The sequence below is a fragment of the Hydra viridissima genome, unplaced genomic scaffold (assembly GCF_058129835.1).
Source record: "Hydra viridissima isolate aposymbiotic clone 2 unplaced genomic scaffold, HvirCarnegie_v1 scaffold_16, whole genome shotgun sequence".
NCBI classification, from domain to species: domain Eukaryota; kingdom Metazoa; phylum Cnidaria; class Hydrozoa; order Anthoathecata; family Hydridae; genus Hydra; species Hydra viridissima.
Genome location: NW_028324315.1, coordinates 5,797,666 through 5,816,600, shown reverse-complemented (window position 1 = coordinate 5,816,600; position 18,935 = coordinate 5,797,666). Strand labels below are relative to the sequence as shown.

Sequence of the window (18,935 nt, the reverse complement as noted above, 5' to 3'; positions counted from 1 at the left end):
AAACTTAGTGATTTTTGCGATGTTCTGTTCGCAATAAAGATGGCTTCAATGCATAGTTAAAAAATCTTCCGTTTTTCTTCGACGATAAAAATCTCATTTATGATCAAATCTTTTTTATAAGGACCTTTAAATTAAAAACAAAAATTTGGCAGAAGAGCACCTTTTAAAGATAAACAGAAGAGCACCTTTTAAAGATAAACAGAAGAGCATCTTTTAAAGATAAACAAGAGCAGATTCTGTGAGTGTGAAAGATCACTTTTGCCTTTTTGTGACCTGAAGTCGATTTGAACTTGTTCCTACTTATGTTTATCAAGAAGCTGTCGTTTTAATTATTTTGTTTCGTGATGTAAATATAAACAAATAATGCGAAAAGATTTATGCCGGGGCCAATCCTATAAAGCTGAAAATGCATTATTTACGCAAAAAAAACAAACAGATAGCAGATTACAAAAATTTACTTTGCGTAAGAAAAATCCCGTTTTTTTGCGTAAATTACGCAATTTTCAGCTTTATAGGATTGGTTCGGGTCATGACTATTAGAATCTAAATTGGTACTTGTTTTAATTGATATTGGAATTTTAAGCATTGAAAAAAGGAAATTGAGAGAGAAAGAAACCGTAAATCGATACTTCAAATGTTCAAATTCTCAAAACATCAAACAATTCTTTTGTTCAACGTCCGTAAATAAAAGTACAGGAAGTTTGCACATCCACCATGTATTTGCGCGCGAAATAGATATTTTTAAATATTCGCAAAAAAAAAAAAAAAAAAAAAAAAAAAAGATTTTAAAACAGGTACACGTTGTTCTTTTATATAAGAATTTTTTTAATAATAAACTGGTACTAGAAGCCCCAAATTCTTAAGAAATTGTTAATACTAAGTTACTTTTCGATAAGTAACTTATTTTATTAAGAGTTCTAGGAATATTTCCTAATTTGTGTTCTGTTCAGGGACACACCTGACCAAACCTTGTATTACGTTGAATGATTTTGATGGAATTCAAATAATTTTAGTTGACTGTAAAACTTTTTACCTTGCTTGTTAACATGTTTTCAAATAGCATTTTATGTAATTTTTCTTTCTTTTGAAACTCTTAAGAAACTTTTAGTACTAGAGTTGTAAAAAAGTATCCTTAAAATAAGAAACTTTCTAGTACTAGCTCGTTTGCTTATAATAAATTAGTTTTGCAAATGTATTTATATATTTATTTTATTTGGTGAGAAAAAACTGAAGTTGTAGTTTGTTTTTCTTTCTGCAGGCAGCATATAGTTTTTGCATCATTTAGATTGTGCTTTCTGTAAACTTCTTGATATATTGAGCATGGATGACTTCTGGTTTCAGTAATTCTCAGATGAGCATTATTCTTTTTTGTAAGGTTTTCAAATTTCAGAAAACTTCTTGAAGTCATTTTGATTGTGCATCTGATTGATCAAACCATTAGTCTGTCCAGTCATGAAATGAATCTGCAAACCTTATTCAAAGTGTACCTTGTTGCAGGCATAATAATGAATTCAAGCATAGAGAGAGAGTGAATTCAGTATTATATTTCTTTTTTTGTTAGGAGTTTCTTGAAAGTAAAACAATTGAAAATACCTTTTTTCCTAAGCATAATGTTGATACAAAAAATTTAATGTCACATTTCCAGCCCGATTTATCAAAGATTTGTTCTGTTTCATTCACAAACTGATATTCAATGTTTGAAGATATTGTGTTGCCACCAAGTGAATTGTTCATCACCAGCCAGAGAATCCTGTCCAGAATGAGATGCTTACAGCTAATAAAATGTAATTTGGTTTCTTCTTCTCTGAGCATATTTGTTGCCATTTGATAACAACTTCATTCCTTTTCCCAGTATTAAAATTGTGTTAGCGATGACCATCATTATTGCATTTTATGAGTTGTATTCATCAAAACTTTTGATAATTTCTGCAGCAATTGTTTCAGCATTGTTTTTTTTTAAAAAAGTTGAATGAGTTTTTAATATGCTTACCTTCAAAATACAGGACCATTTTTCTCCAACTTTTCAATTATTTCTTCTTTTAACAATATCTTCAAATATTGACTTATAAATTACTGCTTGACTTGGAGTTGAGTTGCCAATACTATCATATGAAAGTTGTTTGCATATTTGTCAATCTTATTTAAAAGTTGAATTGTCAAACTTTGGTCATATTACTTGATTCAATCCATCAAATATTCAAATATTGTTCTGTAATTTTTTAGTTTTCTTGAGTATTTCCAATATTCTTGGCTTTCTTCTTTTGATTTCTGGTTTTGAGAAATTTTGAAGAATTGAGAAAAAAAGAAAAACATTCAAATGTCATAGAACTTTTCTGAAGCAATATTCTTTGTCATTATTTATACAGGCGTAAAAATGTTAATGTCTTGGTGCTAAAAATATTAGAACTGTTTCATGGTAATTTGGAGATGCTGAATTCAAAATTGACATCTTTTTTTTTTCATTATGGTACAATCCAGTAATTTGCATTTGGAAAGTGTCAATATTCATTTTTCTTCCAGTAATGATTCTTCTAATGACACACTTCCTCTTTTTTATGACTGCTAATATCTCATCAGATTATTGGTCCAAATATCTTTGTTCTTCTATATTGCAGTTACTATTCTCCAGATTGAATTTCTTCAGTTGAACTTCTTCTTTCTCCCTAATTTTTCTTGACATCGTTATTAATTGCTAGATATAGTTTCTGTTTTCAGCAAAGCTGAACTAATTGCTAAACATGTTCATTTCAAAATTAAAACATAACTATTTGTGTTTTATGCTATTAAAATCACAATAAATTCAGCCATTATGGTAGTTAAACTAAGCAAATTACAGCTGTTTACCTTTCTAACATCTAACTAATTATCTACTTATGGAATTTCCCTCAAAATAAAGGTATCAGTTCAATATCTTTAACAGCCATAACACCCTTAGTATGTGAAAAAATTCAAAAATATATATAGCCAGACTTCAAAATCTTATAATCTATCCTTCAGTAGTTTGTTCCAGCTTCAGAAGAAACTGGTTTAGTTTAGATAAAAGAAAAACTGGTTGGAGAATATATCTAAGGCACTTTGATAATAACTTTTTTTTTTTTTGAACACAATCTGCATTGTTACAATATAAAATGGAACAAGAAAATATTGTCAGAGGAGAGAAGTTCAAGCTGTCTACATGCGGAAACCATCTCTCTGATATAGTAAAGGTAAATGAAATCATGCTAAAATGAAAGAAAGTAAATCAGATCTTATTTCGATTTGTTATGGAACAATCAAATGTATTAGAATGGTCATAAAACAAAACCAAAAAATAATTTTCTACTTTATACAGAAGTTTCTGAAGAAAGTTTTGTAAAATTAAGAATTAATAATAAAATGATTGAACTGTAGGAAACTTTAGATCCTTTCCATGAATGAAAAGCAGAATTCTTTAGTAATGATCAGATAATCATTAGAGATATGTCAAGAATAGTACAGAATTTATCAAATTTGTAATTGAAGAAAGAAGTATTGATAATCTTAATTCAATGGTAGGAATATCTTTAGATGGTGGTCAAGACTTCTTTAAAGTTATGAATAACATTTTTGATCCAAAAAATTATTATTCATCTACTGAAAAATATGAAGATTCTGGTGTGTATTGACATCATTCTTATTTCAGAAATGTCTCAGAAGAATTGTATATGATTAATTATACGCTAGAAAATCTGGAGTGAGGAGAATTTCAACTTGGTGGTCTGGAGAACAGTGTTGCAGAACTTATATTGTGTAACATGTATTGCTACTGAAAAATCATCAAAAAGTATGGTGTTGAAATGTTTTTTTACATGTTTTTTGTAAACTTTTAAGAGTCCCAGAAAGTCCTACAAAGCTTCTTAGATAAATTCTGACTGATTTTTTTTAGGAGTGATCTTTTTTAAAAGTTTAGAGGAATTTTTGGACATTTTTAAATATATATATATATATATATATACATACACATATATATACACATATATATACATATATATACATATATACACACACATACATACATACATACATACATACATACATACATACATACATACATACATATATACATATGCAGGGAGCAAATAAATTAACAGATTAAGAGCTTTTTAGTCTTTTTTTTTTTTTTTTTAGTTGTTAAAATCATAATATTTTTATCATTTGATTTTATATTTTATTCTTAATATCACACTATATTAGAAAATTTTGCCTTAATTCATTCTGTAATTACTTTAATAACAAAAAGATAATGGATCAAGTAACTTATTTTAAAATGTTTACACTGAAAATTAATTTTTAATACTTCATTGGAACTCCTTTTAGTTTGACAGCTGTCATGTCTCACCATTGATTCTACCAAATTTTGGTCTCTTATGGGTCAATTTAATCTTAAGCTTTTAAGATTGCATCTTTCAGATCTTCTTTCTAAATCTCCAATTTTATGGTCCAAAAATGCCCATAAATGCACAATTTAAATTGTGGTAGCTCTGGTAACTGTGCTGGCCATTCCACCATTTCTACAGCATTTTTCAGTGAACCATTTTTATGTTTCCTTTACTGAATGCTTAGGATCATTGTCTTGCTGGAAGATGAAATAGTTTTTTAACTTTAACTTTCTGGCAGAAGAATTGAGTTTCTTTTTATGAATGTCTGTGTACATTGCAATATTAAGAATGTCTGTGTAAATTGCAAACTTTTTAGGCTCCATCTGATGTAGGTTATACTTTGACTCATTACTCCATAAACTGTTCTTCTAGTAGTCTAGTAGTAGTTTTCTTAGTTGTCTATTGACACATTGACTTTTTAGTCAATGCTAATCTTTGTTTTATATGACTTTCAGTCAATAAAGGATTTTTGAGGATTCTTGTGACTTTGATTTTATGGTCTTCTTCTACCTTTTCAGCAAACTTTCTCTCAGATTCAAAGTGGTTTTCCTTCACTTGAATCTTTCTTCTATGACCTTCTTCAGTGCAACTACTGATATTCTTCAGGAACATCAGTAGTTGCACCAAAAATTCTATTTTTTGTATTTGAAACTGTTGTAAGGGTTTGTGCCTAAAAATTTACTCTGAAAATATTTTTATATTTTTTCATTTATTGTTATTTTATATATTTAAATAATGAAATTTTAAATGGAAAAATTTCAAAAACTCACCTAAATGGAATAAATTTAACAATAATTTTTTTGGTACAATATTTTTCTTGCTCACATTAAATGTAAATATAAATTTCAAATTATTCTAAAACAATAGCAGATCAGCAGAAATATTCCTGCACACACCCATTTCTGATAATAATAAGGTGCTAATTTAATCAAAATTTGTAATTCACTGTTTATGATAAAATAAGGAATTCATAAAAATTAAAATTACTGTGTGTGTATGTGTGTGTGTGTGTGTGTGTGTGTGTGTGTGTGTGTGTGTGTGTGTGTGTGTGTGTGTGTGTGTGTGTGTGTGTGTGTGTGTGTGTATTTATTTATTTACATATATATATTTACTGTATGTAGTTAAACATTTTATTGGCATTGATAAAGAAAAATGCTTCATTGTCACTTTTTACTAATTTACTACATCTTTGCAGTTTTTACTTACAAATTTGGTAAGTCATTGTTTTATTTTTCATTTACCATTTACTTTTATATTAACAGCAGAAAAACTTCAACATGTTGTTACTAGTAACATGTGTCATCTGTAATTAAATAATATTTCATTTTCATTTTAAGAAAATGTATGTAATCAGTAAATGTAGTATTTATTTAATGTATATTATTGATTTTATATCAACTTACTGTTTGGTTTAAAGTCTATCGAGAAATATTGATTGCTACTAGTGTAACTTTAGTGTGCTTAAAGATCTTTCAAAAGGCTTGCATATCTATGGATTCAGAAATCAAACTTAGTAACTGTACTCACCCCTCGAACTGTTTAAATCATGTTTACTGTGATGATAAGGTATCACCTTGCTTTTCATTATATCTTCAAAACAACTCAGCTGTAAATCAAACCATACTTCCACATACCTCTGGTTGCTGGTATCAAAATGAAGATGAATTTCTTTATGAAAAAGAATGCTATCTTAAACATCAAGCAACAAAACATGGATTCAGCTCTTACATTTGTTTATGTACTGGCCACCTTTGTAATGCAAATGTTATCTTTAACCAAACACTAATGAAAAAAAAGCCTACCGTCAAACCGAGGACAAGTTAGTCCAAAAAAATCAGTTATTTTTTGACATGATTTGTTATTCTGTTTTGGTTTTATAAGTATTTAAGTTAAAAATTATTCAAATTTAATTATTTTTTAAATTTGAATAATTATTATAATAAATATATAATAAATTATAATAATAAATTTGAAAAATTAAATTTAATTATTTAAATTACTAAAGTTTTATAAAGATTTTTAATTTGCAGAGCAACAATCTACCGTAGCACAAAGTAAGAAAGTTCAACACAACAATAAGAAGATTTTTTTTATCATTTTTCCATCTTTTGGTTTTGTCACTATAATTGGCATCTTGATATTTGTGTGGAGGTATAAGCGTATTGTTGAGTTAAATCAAACAAATTTGTTACAATTGCGCACTCCTCCTAGCCCTCCTATTGCTACAAAATCCATTAAATTCTATGAAGCAATATCAAATGGGGAATTTGGTCACATATGGAAAGCCTTTTATGAAAATAAAATAGTAACTGTCAAAAAGATACTTGCGAGTCAAAAAGACCTCTGGGAAACTGAGAGAAACATTTTTTTAAGTTATAAACTAAATCATGAAAATATTTTAAACTTTTATGCTGCTGAAAAAAGATTTGAAAATAATCATATTCAATATTGGATTATTACGGAGTTCCATCCACATGGCTCACTTACCAATTTTTTAACTTTAAATATCATTGATTTTAAAACTTTATTAAGCTTATCATTAAGTATTGCCAATGGGCTCTCTTACTTGCATGAATGTTTACGCAAACCTTCAATAGCACATCGAGATTTTAAAAGTGGTAATGTTTTAGTGAAAGATAATTTGACATGTTGCATATGTGGTTTTGGGTCTTCGTTTGCATTTGTCAACGATGCAGACAATGAAAAGGCTAGATTTCAGGTTTTTTTCTTTCTTTTCTTTTTTTTTTTTTTTTCATTTGTTTTAAATACAAAATAGTTAAAATATAAATTATTTTAAAGGGTTTTAATTAACAAATGTTTTAAATATAAATTTCCTTGAACTTTACCTAAAAATCATTTTTTTAAGATTGGTACTAACCAGTATATGGCCCCTGAAGTTCTAGAAGGAGCAATTACTTTTCAAACTGAGTCATTTTTGCAAATAGATATTTATGCATTAGGCTTAGTACTGTGGGAAATTCTATCAAGGTGTGATGGCACAGAAGGTTTGAAGTTTCATAAAGTATCATTTATATAGTTTAAATAAAATGTTGTGTTAATAAAATTTTTGTTATAATTTTTTTTTTTTTTTCAAACAAAAATTCAAATTTTTTTTTTTTAAGTATGAACTTAAAAGCTTCTTGCTTGATTTTCATACTAATAGCTCTAAAATATATGTTAAATCCAGACAGTTCTCAAGAAGTTAATTTCATTTAGCTATTTTATTTCATTGATAATTTATATAGAAGCATAAAACTTAAAATTTTTTCAAAGATTACAAAAATCACAACTAAATGATCTCAAACTGTTGATTAAAAAACATTTTACTTGGGTAAGAGGTATAGCTATCTTTTTAGGCATGTCAAGAGGAATGATTTTTTTTGTATTTTTCTTTGTTAAGGTCACATTGTGTCATTTTATGTTTTCTTTAATCAAATTTTTTTTTTTCATAGAACCATGTTCATTAACATATATGTAACTAGGAGTTTTCTTTGATAAAACTCAACAAGTTGAATGTATCTTTTTACATCATGTTAATGAAAGATTTCATTAGCTTAAATAACTTCATATTAAAACCCATTTGAAAAAAAAAAAACTAAGTTAAAACTGTTTATTCAATAATTATTCGTTTAAAAATATTTCAATATAATTGTTCTATTAATCATTTAGTTTTAGGTTTTGTTTGGCTAAAAAATATAAACACTTTTCCTTTCTTTTTTCTTTTTAAAAAAAAAACACAGTTCAGGCTTATAGATGTTTAGGCTTATAGAAAGGTATGTGGTAAATATATTTGTGCAGAAGTGTCAGAATTGCTTTGGAAAATTTCTGTCTACTAATTTTAATGTCTGAGATACTGAACACTAAAGAAGGTCAGTTATATAAGACATTATTTAAGATTTCTGAGAAGCTTAATCATCAGCAATATCTCAAAAACAAGTGTTTAAAAGTGTTTAAAAAACCTTGTGATATAAATAAATTTAATATTTGGTTTCACATAGGGTTGGGGACTCGAAAATTTAGAAATAGATTTTTCTAAATTGTGCAATCAGGATACTAGATGCTAGTATTAACCTCCTTGCTGATCTAGATTCATTTTTAATATTTCTTTTTTTTTCATCCTAAAGTTCAGTTTTCATTTATTTAAGCTCCCCCCTCTTACACTGTTAAAAAGTTTAACCATAAAAATACTTCACACCAAATTTGTAACTTTATATATTTATATATTACCAAACTTAAAAAATGTGTTTTTGAGTGGTATGGAAATGTTTCTTTTTTCAGAATTTTTAAGATTTTTTTCATTTCCTTTTTTTTCTAGCACCTGTTAAGGACTACCAAGTTCCTTATCAAAATATTGTTGGATTACATCCCTCAATAGATGACATGGTAAAATGCGTTTGTGTTTGCAAAGTAAGACCAGTTCTTCGATCAGAATGGTGGAGACATCCGGTAAGAATTTGATCATTGTTTTAAAGAAAGTCTTCTAAAATCCTCACAGAGCTTATGTTGTTTAATTATATATTAATAATTATATATTATTAGTAGATGATCATTTTGCTTATATCAAATCTTAAAAACATATGGCACTAAAATACATCAGAAGGTATTATAGTTTTCAGTAATAATTACTATAAACATTAGCAGATTGCTTCTTTTTGAAATTCTTTTTATAAAAAACTTCTTTCTACCGACACCATGATTCACTATCATGGCTATTTTAAAGAAGTTTTTAAATTCTGTAAATAGTGCTGCAACTAATGATACAATTTTTTTAAATCTAGTATTTTAATGAAGAATCAGAATTGAAATAGTTTACTTGATCTAAAATCATTAGAGCTACTGATCTTTTAACCATGGGAAGAATATTTTTAGTCTTGTAGTTTTGTTAAAACTAATTTTTACTAAATAAGATGTAACTAAATAATAATTACAAGTTTTAAGTTGTTGCTTAGCTTAATGTAAAGATTAGGGGGAGTCATTTTGAGGAAACTTTAAAAGTTCAAGTGCATATCCAGCTAAAGTTGGAGCAAATTTGTTAAAGTTCACTCAAATTATTTTTCAGATTGATCAGATAATTTTTATGTCTCCCTCAAGAGCAGTTGTTCAAAACTTATTCTTCAAAATAGGTAAAAGTGTCCTAGGATTTCACTTATTTTCTGGTAAAATGATATTCATGAGAGGAAAAAAAAATTTCTCGGCTAAGCAGAAGGTTAAATAAATCAGTTATGTTTTTAAATACCTAAAATATGTTTAGATAGACAGCTGGAAAAAATTCTAAACCCGTTTTAAAAACCTGCCTGAAAATTGAATAAATTTTTAGGCTTTCAAATAACTCATCTAACACACAAGAGGGGCACTACAGTTACTGTAAAGAAAATGAAAAATACAATGTATTAAACTCAATAAGAAATTTACCATTTAAAAAAATCTTAAAAAGAACCATTAACAAAAAAATTTTCAGTGTGGCATTTTAAATTAAGCAATAATTTCCTTTATATCTTCTTAATCCTTTTTTTCTTCAGTTTGTTGAGTGATGACAGGTTTTTTGACAGTTTTTTTTTTTTTTTTTTTTGTAATCTTGCTTCTTCTCCCACATGGAACTCTGAAAGTTGACCTTACTTTGTCTACTGTTAGTAGTCGGTTTTGCTTCTCATCCTATTTTTCATATCTATGCACAAACATTTTCATATCTATGCACAACATGTTACACCATCCCATCACCTCGTTTAGAATAATTATTCACAACAACTAAGATATTGGCAAACTTTTCAAAATTCTGAAATGAGGGCTGGGAGTGCCAATATTTTGGGGTGGAAGTGACAACTACTCTCACTCTCTGATTTTTCAACCCTAAAATTGAGAAAATTAGATAAGAAAATTCATCAACCAAAGGAGCAAAGGTTGGTGTTTGCACTTTCTCAATTACGCTGGTCATATCTCTCTGATCTTTGTTCTTATGTTTGAAAAATCACACTCTGGTGTCTGAAAAGAAAGCAAACATCTCCAAAAGCTATTTTTTTCTCCACTGAAATAATTTTTATCTTTCAATGGAGAAAAAAGTAGCTTTTATTCAAAGGACAAGTCTTGAATCTAGATACCACGTGTGCTTATAAAGAGATCCCAACACAGAGTCAATTGTCTCATCTTTAGAGCAAACCTCTCTACATTATTTCATGATAGCATCAAGATCAGACTGACAGCATCAAAATCAAAAGTATGAGCTCAAATTCATGCGCTTGAAGATACTACCTACTGCAAATTTTTAAATCTCCCCATAGCTTACTGTTTTCCTATCCAAACTTTATTTGTATCAAAGCATAATCCATATACTTTTAAAATGAGGATATATTCTTCTAGTATTTTCTTGATTCCTAGATACAGGTCTTTACCTGGAAGACAGGTACTTCAAAAAGGTGTGCCTCTCCCTCAATGTTCACAACACAGCTAATCTTTCATTCTTTAGTCTTTTTTCCTGATTCATTTTGAACAGTCTAGTTGTCAATTATACAGGGATAGGGGGAATCTACCACTGCCTTCTTTACATCTGATTAAACATTTTCTGCAGTCTGTACAGCAGTTCTTTTCATCTTCCTAAATGCTGTTAATGCACTGGCTTTGTATTTAGTAATATTAACTCCACAATTTTTAAGATTTGTGTCCACCACTTTTTGTTTGAGATTGGTATAGATATTACTCACTGCAACTATAACATTTGTTCCCATCAGAAATATTCTTAGGGGATTGTTCAGTAAGTTTACAATTATCTTAACTTTTGTGATGCTAAGCCCCTGGTCCAAAGCCTAAATGACAGTCAGCACTGGCATAGTGGAACTAAATTCTAGTTCTGAGGTGGCATTGGGTCTTTATGGTAGGTTTGTTGGATTGCTCTCATTGTGTGTGTGAGTGTGTATGTCTAGTCAAATGTGTAATGGAAGACTTCTAAAACTTTAGCTTTATGTAAAGTTTTAACAAGAAAATCTTAATGTAAACAATGATATAATAATTCCTCAATAAAAATGTATATAATAGCAGTACTACTGATCTTTCTCATCTTTTATACAATACTTAATAGATACTCTCAAATATCTAATTCAAATATATTCTTTTAATATTTTACAAATACAGATGATAATATGCAATCAAGTCCTTCAGATCATCATAAAATAGTTTCGGAATTGTTGTACGCCTTAACAATGAACTATTATCATTTTAATGATGTAATTACATTTGCTAAAAGAATTTTAAATTTTAACTGTGTGACTGTTGTAGTTTTGGTGCAGTTTGTGTGTTCACCTGGTGTTTCCATTGTCTTTCATTTTTCATTGTTTAAACAAATAAGTCATGTGTTTGAGTTGAGTAAAAAGTTAAAACTTATGTTTATGATTTATTTCATTTTCCCTTCTTATGTGTATAATTTCTTTTCATTTTCCTTCCTCTTTGATCATATTTCATTGATTTGCTTAACCTCTTGTGCAACAGAAATTATTCTTTTTTTTCCTCTCATAAATATCTTTTTACTTAAAAATAAGTTAAAAACCTGATAATAATATCCTTTTGAAATAAAACTATAAATAACAAATGACTAAGAAATCAAAGTTTCAAAAAAATATTTTTATTTTGATTGCTCTCAAACACCACAAGTTTGCCCTGTTTTCCTATTTTAAAGGAAAGAGGTTTAACAACATGGATCTTGAGAGGGACATAAAAGTCATTTGCTTCAACTTTAGCTTGTATGTACTTGAGTTTTTAGAAATCAAAATGTTGATTTGATTTACATTTCGAACAACAAAGCATACATGGAGACTATAAAATATCTGATTTTAAATTTTGAAATGATGTTTTCTATTGAGCATGGTCGGTTGGGTTCATCAAGTATACTCCAAATCCCATTTACTAAGGAAGTTTTAGGGTTGGCAATCAAACTATTATAAAAATGTTTAAGTTTAAACCTTTAAGATGCTGAGTTTCACAGCCACCTTAAACAGTGGTGTATGATAGGCAGTTTAGATAATTTATAAAACAATGACCTCTGATGTCTAGGGAAACCCAAGGAATCTCTAATTTTATGATGTAGACAACACTTTTTGATTAGTAAGTCAATTTATATTTTAAATAATCTTAAAGAAAGTTGGAAAACACTTTTTGTTACTTGATCATTTAATTTTTTTTACACTATCTAATAAATGTCAAGCTGTTGGAGTGCATTTCAATTAACAATATTTTGGCTAAAAAGTTTTTTTACAAGTAATCACTGACCTTTTTGGGAGTTTTCGAATATCAAGTTTCAGAATCTAGAAGTAGAAAATATTCTAAAGCTGTCCTGTATTTTAAACATTTTACAACTAAATGATTCAATGTTGCATGATTTTAAATAAAAGTTATTGTATTTAAGTTTTAAGTTATTGTATTTGACTTTTTTTTTTTAATGCAAATAAATTAAAAATTTTTTTTCTTTCTGATTCTTTTATACAACTTGATTTGGTTATAAATTTGGTTATATAAATTTTCTTATAAATATTATCTTCCTCAATCAATGTGCAAATAAGATATGCAAACAAATTTTCATCAAGGGATTTCCATCCTTCCAGTTTCTAAATATTCTGAGAGCTTTATCTCCTTTATCTCCTTTATTTCCTTTATCTCCTTGGGTGAGATCCATTTCAATCTCACAAATATTGCACACAAAATATTTGGTTTCTGATGTTTGGAGTTTAATCTTGGTGTTTTCATAACATTCACATGATATAACACTGCTATCACTCTTATCAATGACCTCTGAATCTGTTTCTTTACTTAGCAAACAATTCATAAACAATCTTTACAAGAATCCATGGGAAAAACTTATGACTGTAATCATTAAGCATCTTTTTCACTGTTTTCAACATTTCCGAACCTCTTGAAACACTAATCGCTATTTGATAGATATTTCTACAACATATCAGCAGAAGAAAATTTACAAAAAAAGTACTTCATAACAGCGTCAAAGCTGGATTGACATTTGATTGGCAGAAAAATACTCGTTGAAACTTGAATCATGAAAACCAATAGTAAAAACATATTTAAATAAACCTCTTTGCAATTCGTATTTTCATATATATTATCTTAAAAAAAATTCTTTTAAGGTTTGAACAGAAGTATTAAAAGTGTAAATAAAAATATATTGAAATAGTTACTTTTTGATTTTCTTTGTTAAAAAAGAACAAACAAATTACAAACAATGTAGGAGCCCTGTTTATTATAATAATATAATAATAAACAGGGATAATACAATAACTACTATAATATAATAATAAACAGGGATAATAAGATAATTATTATATTATAATAATAAACAGGGATAATAAAATAATAATTATATTATGATAATAAAGAGGGATAATAAAATAATTATTATAATATAATAATAAATAGGGATAATAAAATAATTATTATATTATAATAATAAACAGGGCTCCTTTTATTGTTTGTAATTGTATTGGCTTGTAAACTTTACTTGTACATAATATGTTTTTTAAACCTCGAACTTCTGATAATTAGTTGATGATAATTAGTTGATGATAATTAGTTGATGATAATTAGTTGATGATAATTAGTTGATGATATTTAGTTGATGATATTTAGTTGATGATATTTAGTTGATGATAATTAGTTGATATTAGAATACATGGATATTTGTTACAATGTTCCTAACCTAGATTGTTCATGGATTGTTTATATTTGGAAACTGTTCATCTTTGAAGTCTATAGATTCTATAAAGGATTTGTTTATTTCATTCAAAACAACACTATGTTTTTTTACTTCAATTAAAATGGGTGTATAAGCAAGATATTATGTTAATATTACCAATTATCTTTTCACAGGACGGTAACAGGATATTTTTATCTTCTTGATTCTGAATTTTTCAAAAAATGTAAGCCATTATGTATTAACTTATTTATAGGGTGTATAACTCAATGGTTCAAAAATAGTTCAAAAAAAACAACATTAAATTTAGAATCTTTTAAGTGGTGACAATTATTTTTAAAAAAACTATACATTCAATCAATATCAATATATTTCGTGTTAAGGATGTTACAAAAAACACAGGTCATTGCAAATAGTAATTCACTAATAAAACACAATGGCCTAAATAAGATTAAAAAAAGACAAGAGAAAAACATAAGAAATAAACTAATCACATAATAAAATACAAAAAATCTCAGTCAGCCTGAACAATATTTAGAGGTTGAACATGGCTTTTGAAGTTTAGGATTGATTGGCAACATTTGCAGCATTTTGTATTTTGACAATTGTTTTTTAATTTCGATTTTAAATGGTTTATCAACTCAGGACATGTGGTTTTATTATTATTGTAGTTTAATTTAAAGCTTAACATAACAAAATAATATACAACTTACTAACAGTATTGTGTACAAACAAAATAAGGTTATGTTGTACTAATAAAACTTGGAATCAGCTCATTAATCCTTGATATCCTTAATCCTTATTCATTTGCATTAGCAATTATTTCTTTGCTGAAGAGTTTGTTTTTTTTTGCAATAACTTTTCTATTAGCTTACAAGCTCTTGTATGAACCCCACTGTTGCTTCAGGTTGTATCAAAGCAGATCCCAATAACTTGTTCCTTTATATCCAGTTCCACGAGACTTGCTATAATAGCCTTAGTCATGGCTGCTCGAGTTCCATATGGTAGTTTTGGAACAATGAGAACCTTTTCAGTGTCTCAACCTGTCATTAACATAGGCAAGTAATCAACTTTTTCAGAAACTACATTGGTGATATCTAGCAGCAATTTCTCATCCCACTGTACAACAAGGCAGGTTTGGATTTAACTCTTTGCTTATCCTTTTATGCTAATTTTTACTTATTATTTCTTCTAGCTTATGAATGGGGCTACTCGTAGTGTTAAATCATTATTGTTGTGTCCTGAACTTGTTGCTATAACAGCAATGACTAAAATAGTTTTTCTATTAGGCATCTTTGTTCTGCCTAATGCTGCTTTAAGTCTAAGTGTTGTTAATTTATCTCTGCATTCTTCAGTGTGTGCTCTTCATTTTCAGATTATGAATGCTGTTCAAGATGTTTATTTTTCTATTCAATGACTTTAAGCATAAAATCTTCAATTGCATCATTAATTTGATCCTCAAGATCTGCTTCACTGTTTTTATCTGTTGAAATTTCTTTTCTTATTTGTTCCTTTTTTTCTCTCCTTTTCTGTGGTCTTTCTTTTTTATTCTTTACATACAACTTTAATCAACTTTAACGTACAACCACTTTAATCAACTGATAACATACAACCTTGTCTTCCATTTCTCTGTGCTAATAAGAACTGTTTCTTTTTTATTATTGCCAACATTTCCATAGCATTTGTAATATCAAACAAAATTTTCAATTCCTTCAAGAACTTAGATTCATTTACTTAGCTTTTGGTGTTGACACATTTCTCAATATCAGCTCCCACATTTTGCTCAGTTTTTGGTTGAAGTTCTTGCCATAATAAAAAATTCTTGTTCAAAACAAACCATGTGAAACTGTAAGCACTTGCCACCATAGGTATCAAAATGATCAAGTTTAAATTTCTGAACTGAATTGATTTGATTATAAATTTGGTTATATATTTATATATTAATGTAACTTTATTTTAAAAATATCATTTTTGAAGGATTAGAAAAAGTTGAAGTATCATCTTTTATTTAAATTGCATTTCACTCAGTTTCAAAAAATTTCAAAAGTTTCTTAAACAGCCTAAACATGAACCAAAAGAAGTTTTGTTGAGGATTTTATTGGTTTTGTTCATTTTTATATTTGTCACCATGTAAAAGTTTATAATTTGAACATTTAAAAAAAAAAAGAAAACATTTTCTGAAGCAGATTGATCCGCTCTGATAAAGAGATTTACTTAGGCTCATTAAAATTATGAATTTCCAATTTGTTGATTTTTTATATTTGATTTTAAAATTATGTCAGATGCTTTTATAATTTGAATATTTTTAAAAAAGAAAAAGCATTTTCTTTTTTTCATTCACAATTAAAATTATGAATTTTTTAATTTGTTGATTTTTTATATTTGATTTTAAAATTATGTCAGATGCTTTTTTTAAAAAAGTTTTTATCAGTCAGTTTTTTATATTTGACTTCTTTTTTTTTTTTTTTTTTTTTTTTTTTTTTTTTTTTTTTTTTTTTTTTTTTTTTTTTTTTTTTTGAATTTTTAAACTTATGAACTAACAATTTTTATAAACTTATGAAATTATTGTAAGACCAAAGTATGGGCCAGCCTGTTATCTCTAAAAGATATTTTTCAACTAAAATTCTTATATTTTAATTTGTTGTTAATTTATTCTTAAAAAAAAATTTATAACTAAAAGATGTTTCAGTTCATAAGAGTTTAACGCAATTTGTTCCCTTAAAACCATTTTTTTTAAGGCATTAACTCATCATGAGGTAAAACAACACATGCTAAATAAGTGTTCATTTAAACAAAATATACCTTGCCAATACCTTGCTTGAATGAATGTCAAGAAATGTGTTTATCATGCAATATAACAAAACTCTACTTGAAATTTGAATATTTATATTTATCTGACACTTCCTGTTAATCAGTCTTGTCACATAAGTCTCGTCATATAAGATCCATAAAGTTGATAGATCCCAATATTCATAAAATATAGTGCACAAGGTACTATTGACATAAAAGCGTTATTTGAAAAGTTGCTTTGTTTTTTCAATTTTAATTTTAAGGGTATTTATGTTTCTTGCTCCCAAAGCTGAAGTTTTTCCTAGCCCACAAATGCCAAAATTACTAGAGACACCAAAAAATTACTTGTGAGCGTTTGTGATAAACTTAAATAGTTTTGATAAATTGCAAAATACATTTTAGGAGGTATTTTTGTCCTGCTTAAATATTATTATTTCGAAGTAACAATTTAAAAAAAAAGTGACAGATCATATAAACTTTGAAAAAAGATTTTTTTTCAAATTTTGTCGGATCTGTCAACTTGCAGTTTTATGAGTTTTAATTTTAAAAACATTGTAACTAGGGTTTTTTTTGTTTCCTGGGGTAAAAATTCTTTGATAAAACGAAAAAGAGCGATTTACAGGATAGTAGCTGTTATTGATTCTTTACCCCAGACGGCGTGTTTTGTTATAACGACTATGCATACTTTAGTATGTCATTTCTTAAATTTTAGTTTATAAATTTCGTTATTAATGTAGTTAATTATAATACATTTGTATAATTATATAAAAAATATAATTTGTTAAAATATATTTAAAAAGTTTTAATACATTTAGTTTTTGTGCTTTTTTTCGGATCTGGTTGAGTCATTTCTTTAACAAAGATTCTTATAAGAAATTCGTTGTATTGAGTCAAACTTTGCTAAATTTTCAGTGTTATGATGTTAAAGTTAAATCTCACACAGTATGCATGAACAGCAGATGTAACAGATTTGCAACATTTTATTATTCAGTTTATTCGACGTACTCGGCGTGCATTTGTGATATTTAAAATAAACGTTTAATGTTTTTTACTTTATTTTGTTAAGGTTTTTAAAGATCTCTGTGAAACAATAGAAGAATGCTGGGAGATGGATCCAGGAGCTCGCCTATCTGCTCAACGCGTTTCTGTACGAATAACAGATCTGCTTAAAGCTTGCTAAAAAATCTCAAGACGACGTTCAAAATAATGGCTTGTGCTTTCTAGCATTTTCAGACATTCTATTTACGAATAAGTTAGTTACACATCGTGTAAACCCAAACTTTTCGAGAGAAAAAAAACAAAGTTTAGATTATCGTGTGCTTTCGATTTTTATCTATATTTTAAAATGTCCTTTGGGTTTTTATCGATTAAAAATGGCCGTTATCATAGAAGTTGCGAAATTGGATGATTGAAATTAATTTTCTTAAGGAAAAAAGATTCTATCCAACAATATCAATAAACTATTTTATAAATTATGAGCAAAACAATCTATAACACCTAAGAATAAACAATCTAATATATAAAGCCCAAAGTTTGTATGTGGGTGTGTTCTTTATACAAACCCGCAGTTTTGATCCGATCCTCACCAAATTTTGCACAGATCCCCATTTTACCAGGGGAAAGTCATAGACTGCTTTTGGTCCCAGAATTTTGACCCTAGTGGGTACCTTTTTTTCTAGGGTCATCCTGATTTACTACAAAGGGGACCCAAAGTAGGCAGAATTTTACCAAGTATCTTTACCAAAAGTTGTTCACCACGGTTGATTTGTATAACAAAGTTTTCACGGTGTTGTGCTCACACCCTAAGATGCACTGATTTTACCTTGATTCTGTCATGATTTACTACACAGGGTAATTCAAGGGGGCAAAATCTCACAAAGTATCTTTAGCAAAAGCTGTTACCATAGGAAAGGAATAAGGAAAAAGCATAATTACAAGTATGTTTTGGAGATTTTCTTTTTAAACCCAGGCAGTGCCGGGTAATGACCAGCGAATTTGTAATAAAATTATCTCAACCGACATCTTAACATCTATTTCTAAGCCTACTACTGATTTCAACCCGTCTC

The 18,935-nt window shown here is 27.9% G+C and overlaps 1 protein-coding gene across 9 annotated transcripts; it reads left to right on the top strand.

Annotated features, from left to right (window-relative positions):
• Window positions 1-775: 775 nt before the first annotated feature.
• On the top strand, window positions 776-18,182 carry LOC149877714 (activin receptor type-2B-like). Of its 9 annotated transcripts, XR_016448069.1 has the most exons (9): window positions 1,073-3,206; window positions 3,662-3,802; window positions 5,519-5,610; window positions 5,854-6,216; window positions 6,428-7,116; window positions 7,264-7,402; window positions 8,713-8,843; window positions 14,987-15,214; window positions 17,936-18,182. XR_016448069.1 is itself a non-coding variant. In XM_090074297.1 (6 exons), exons 1-6 carry the CDS (start codon window positions 5,550-5,552, stop codon window positions 18,047-18,049), a joined length of 1,497 nt encoding a protein of 498 aa, XP_089930423.1. In that variant the 5' UTR covers window positions 5,478-5,549; the 3' UTR covers window positions 18,050-18,182. The 9 variants fall into 9 exon arrangements, 1 of the variants encoding a protein (XP_089930423.1); XR_016448070.1 differs by lacking the exons at window positions 1,073-3,206; window positions 3,662-3,802 and adding an exon at window positions 776-794; XR_016448068.1 differs by having other exon boundaries at window positions 1,073-3,802.
• Window positions 18,183-18,935: the final 753 nt, after the last annotated feature.

Coding starts and splice junctions, on each gene's coding strand:
- LOC149877714 (XM_090074297.1), top strand. CDS start 5,550: ATGCTTCATTGTCACTTTTTACTAATTTACTACATCTTTGCAGTTTTT. Junction 5,611..5,853: donor AGTTTTTACTTACAAATTTG/GTAAGTCATTGT, acceptor GTGTAACTTTAG/TGTGCTTAAAGATCTTTCAA. Junction 7,403..8,712: donor AAGGTGTGATGGCACAGAAG/GTTTGAAGTTTC, acceptor TTTTTTTTCTAG/CACCTGTTAAGGACTACCAA.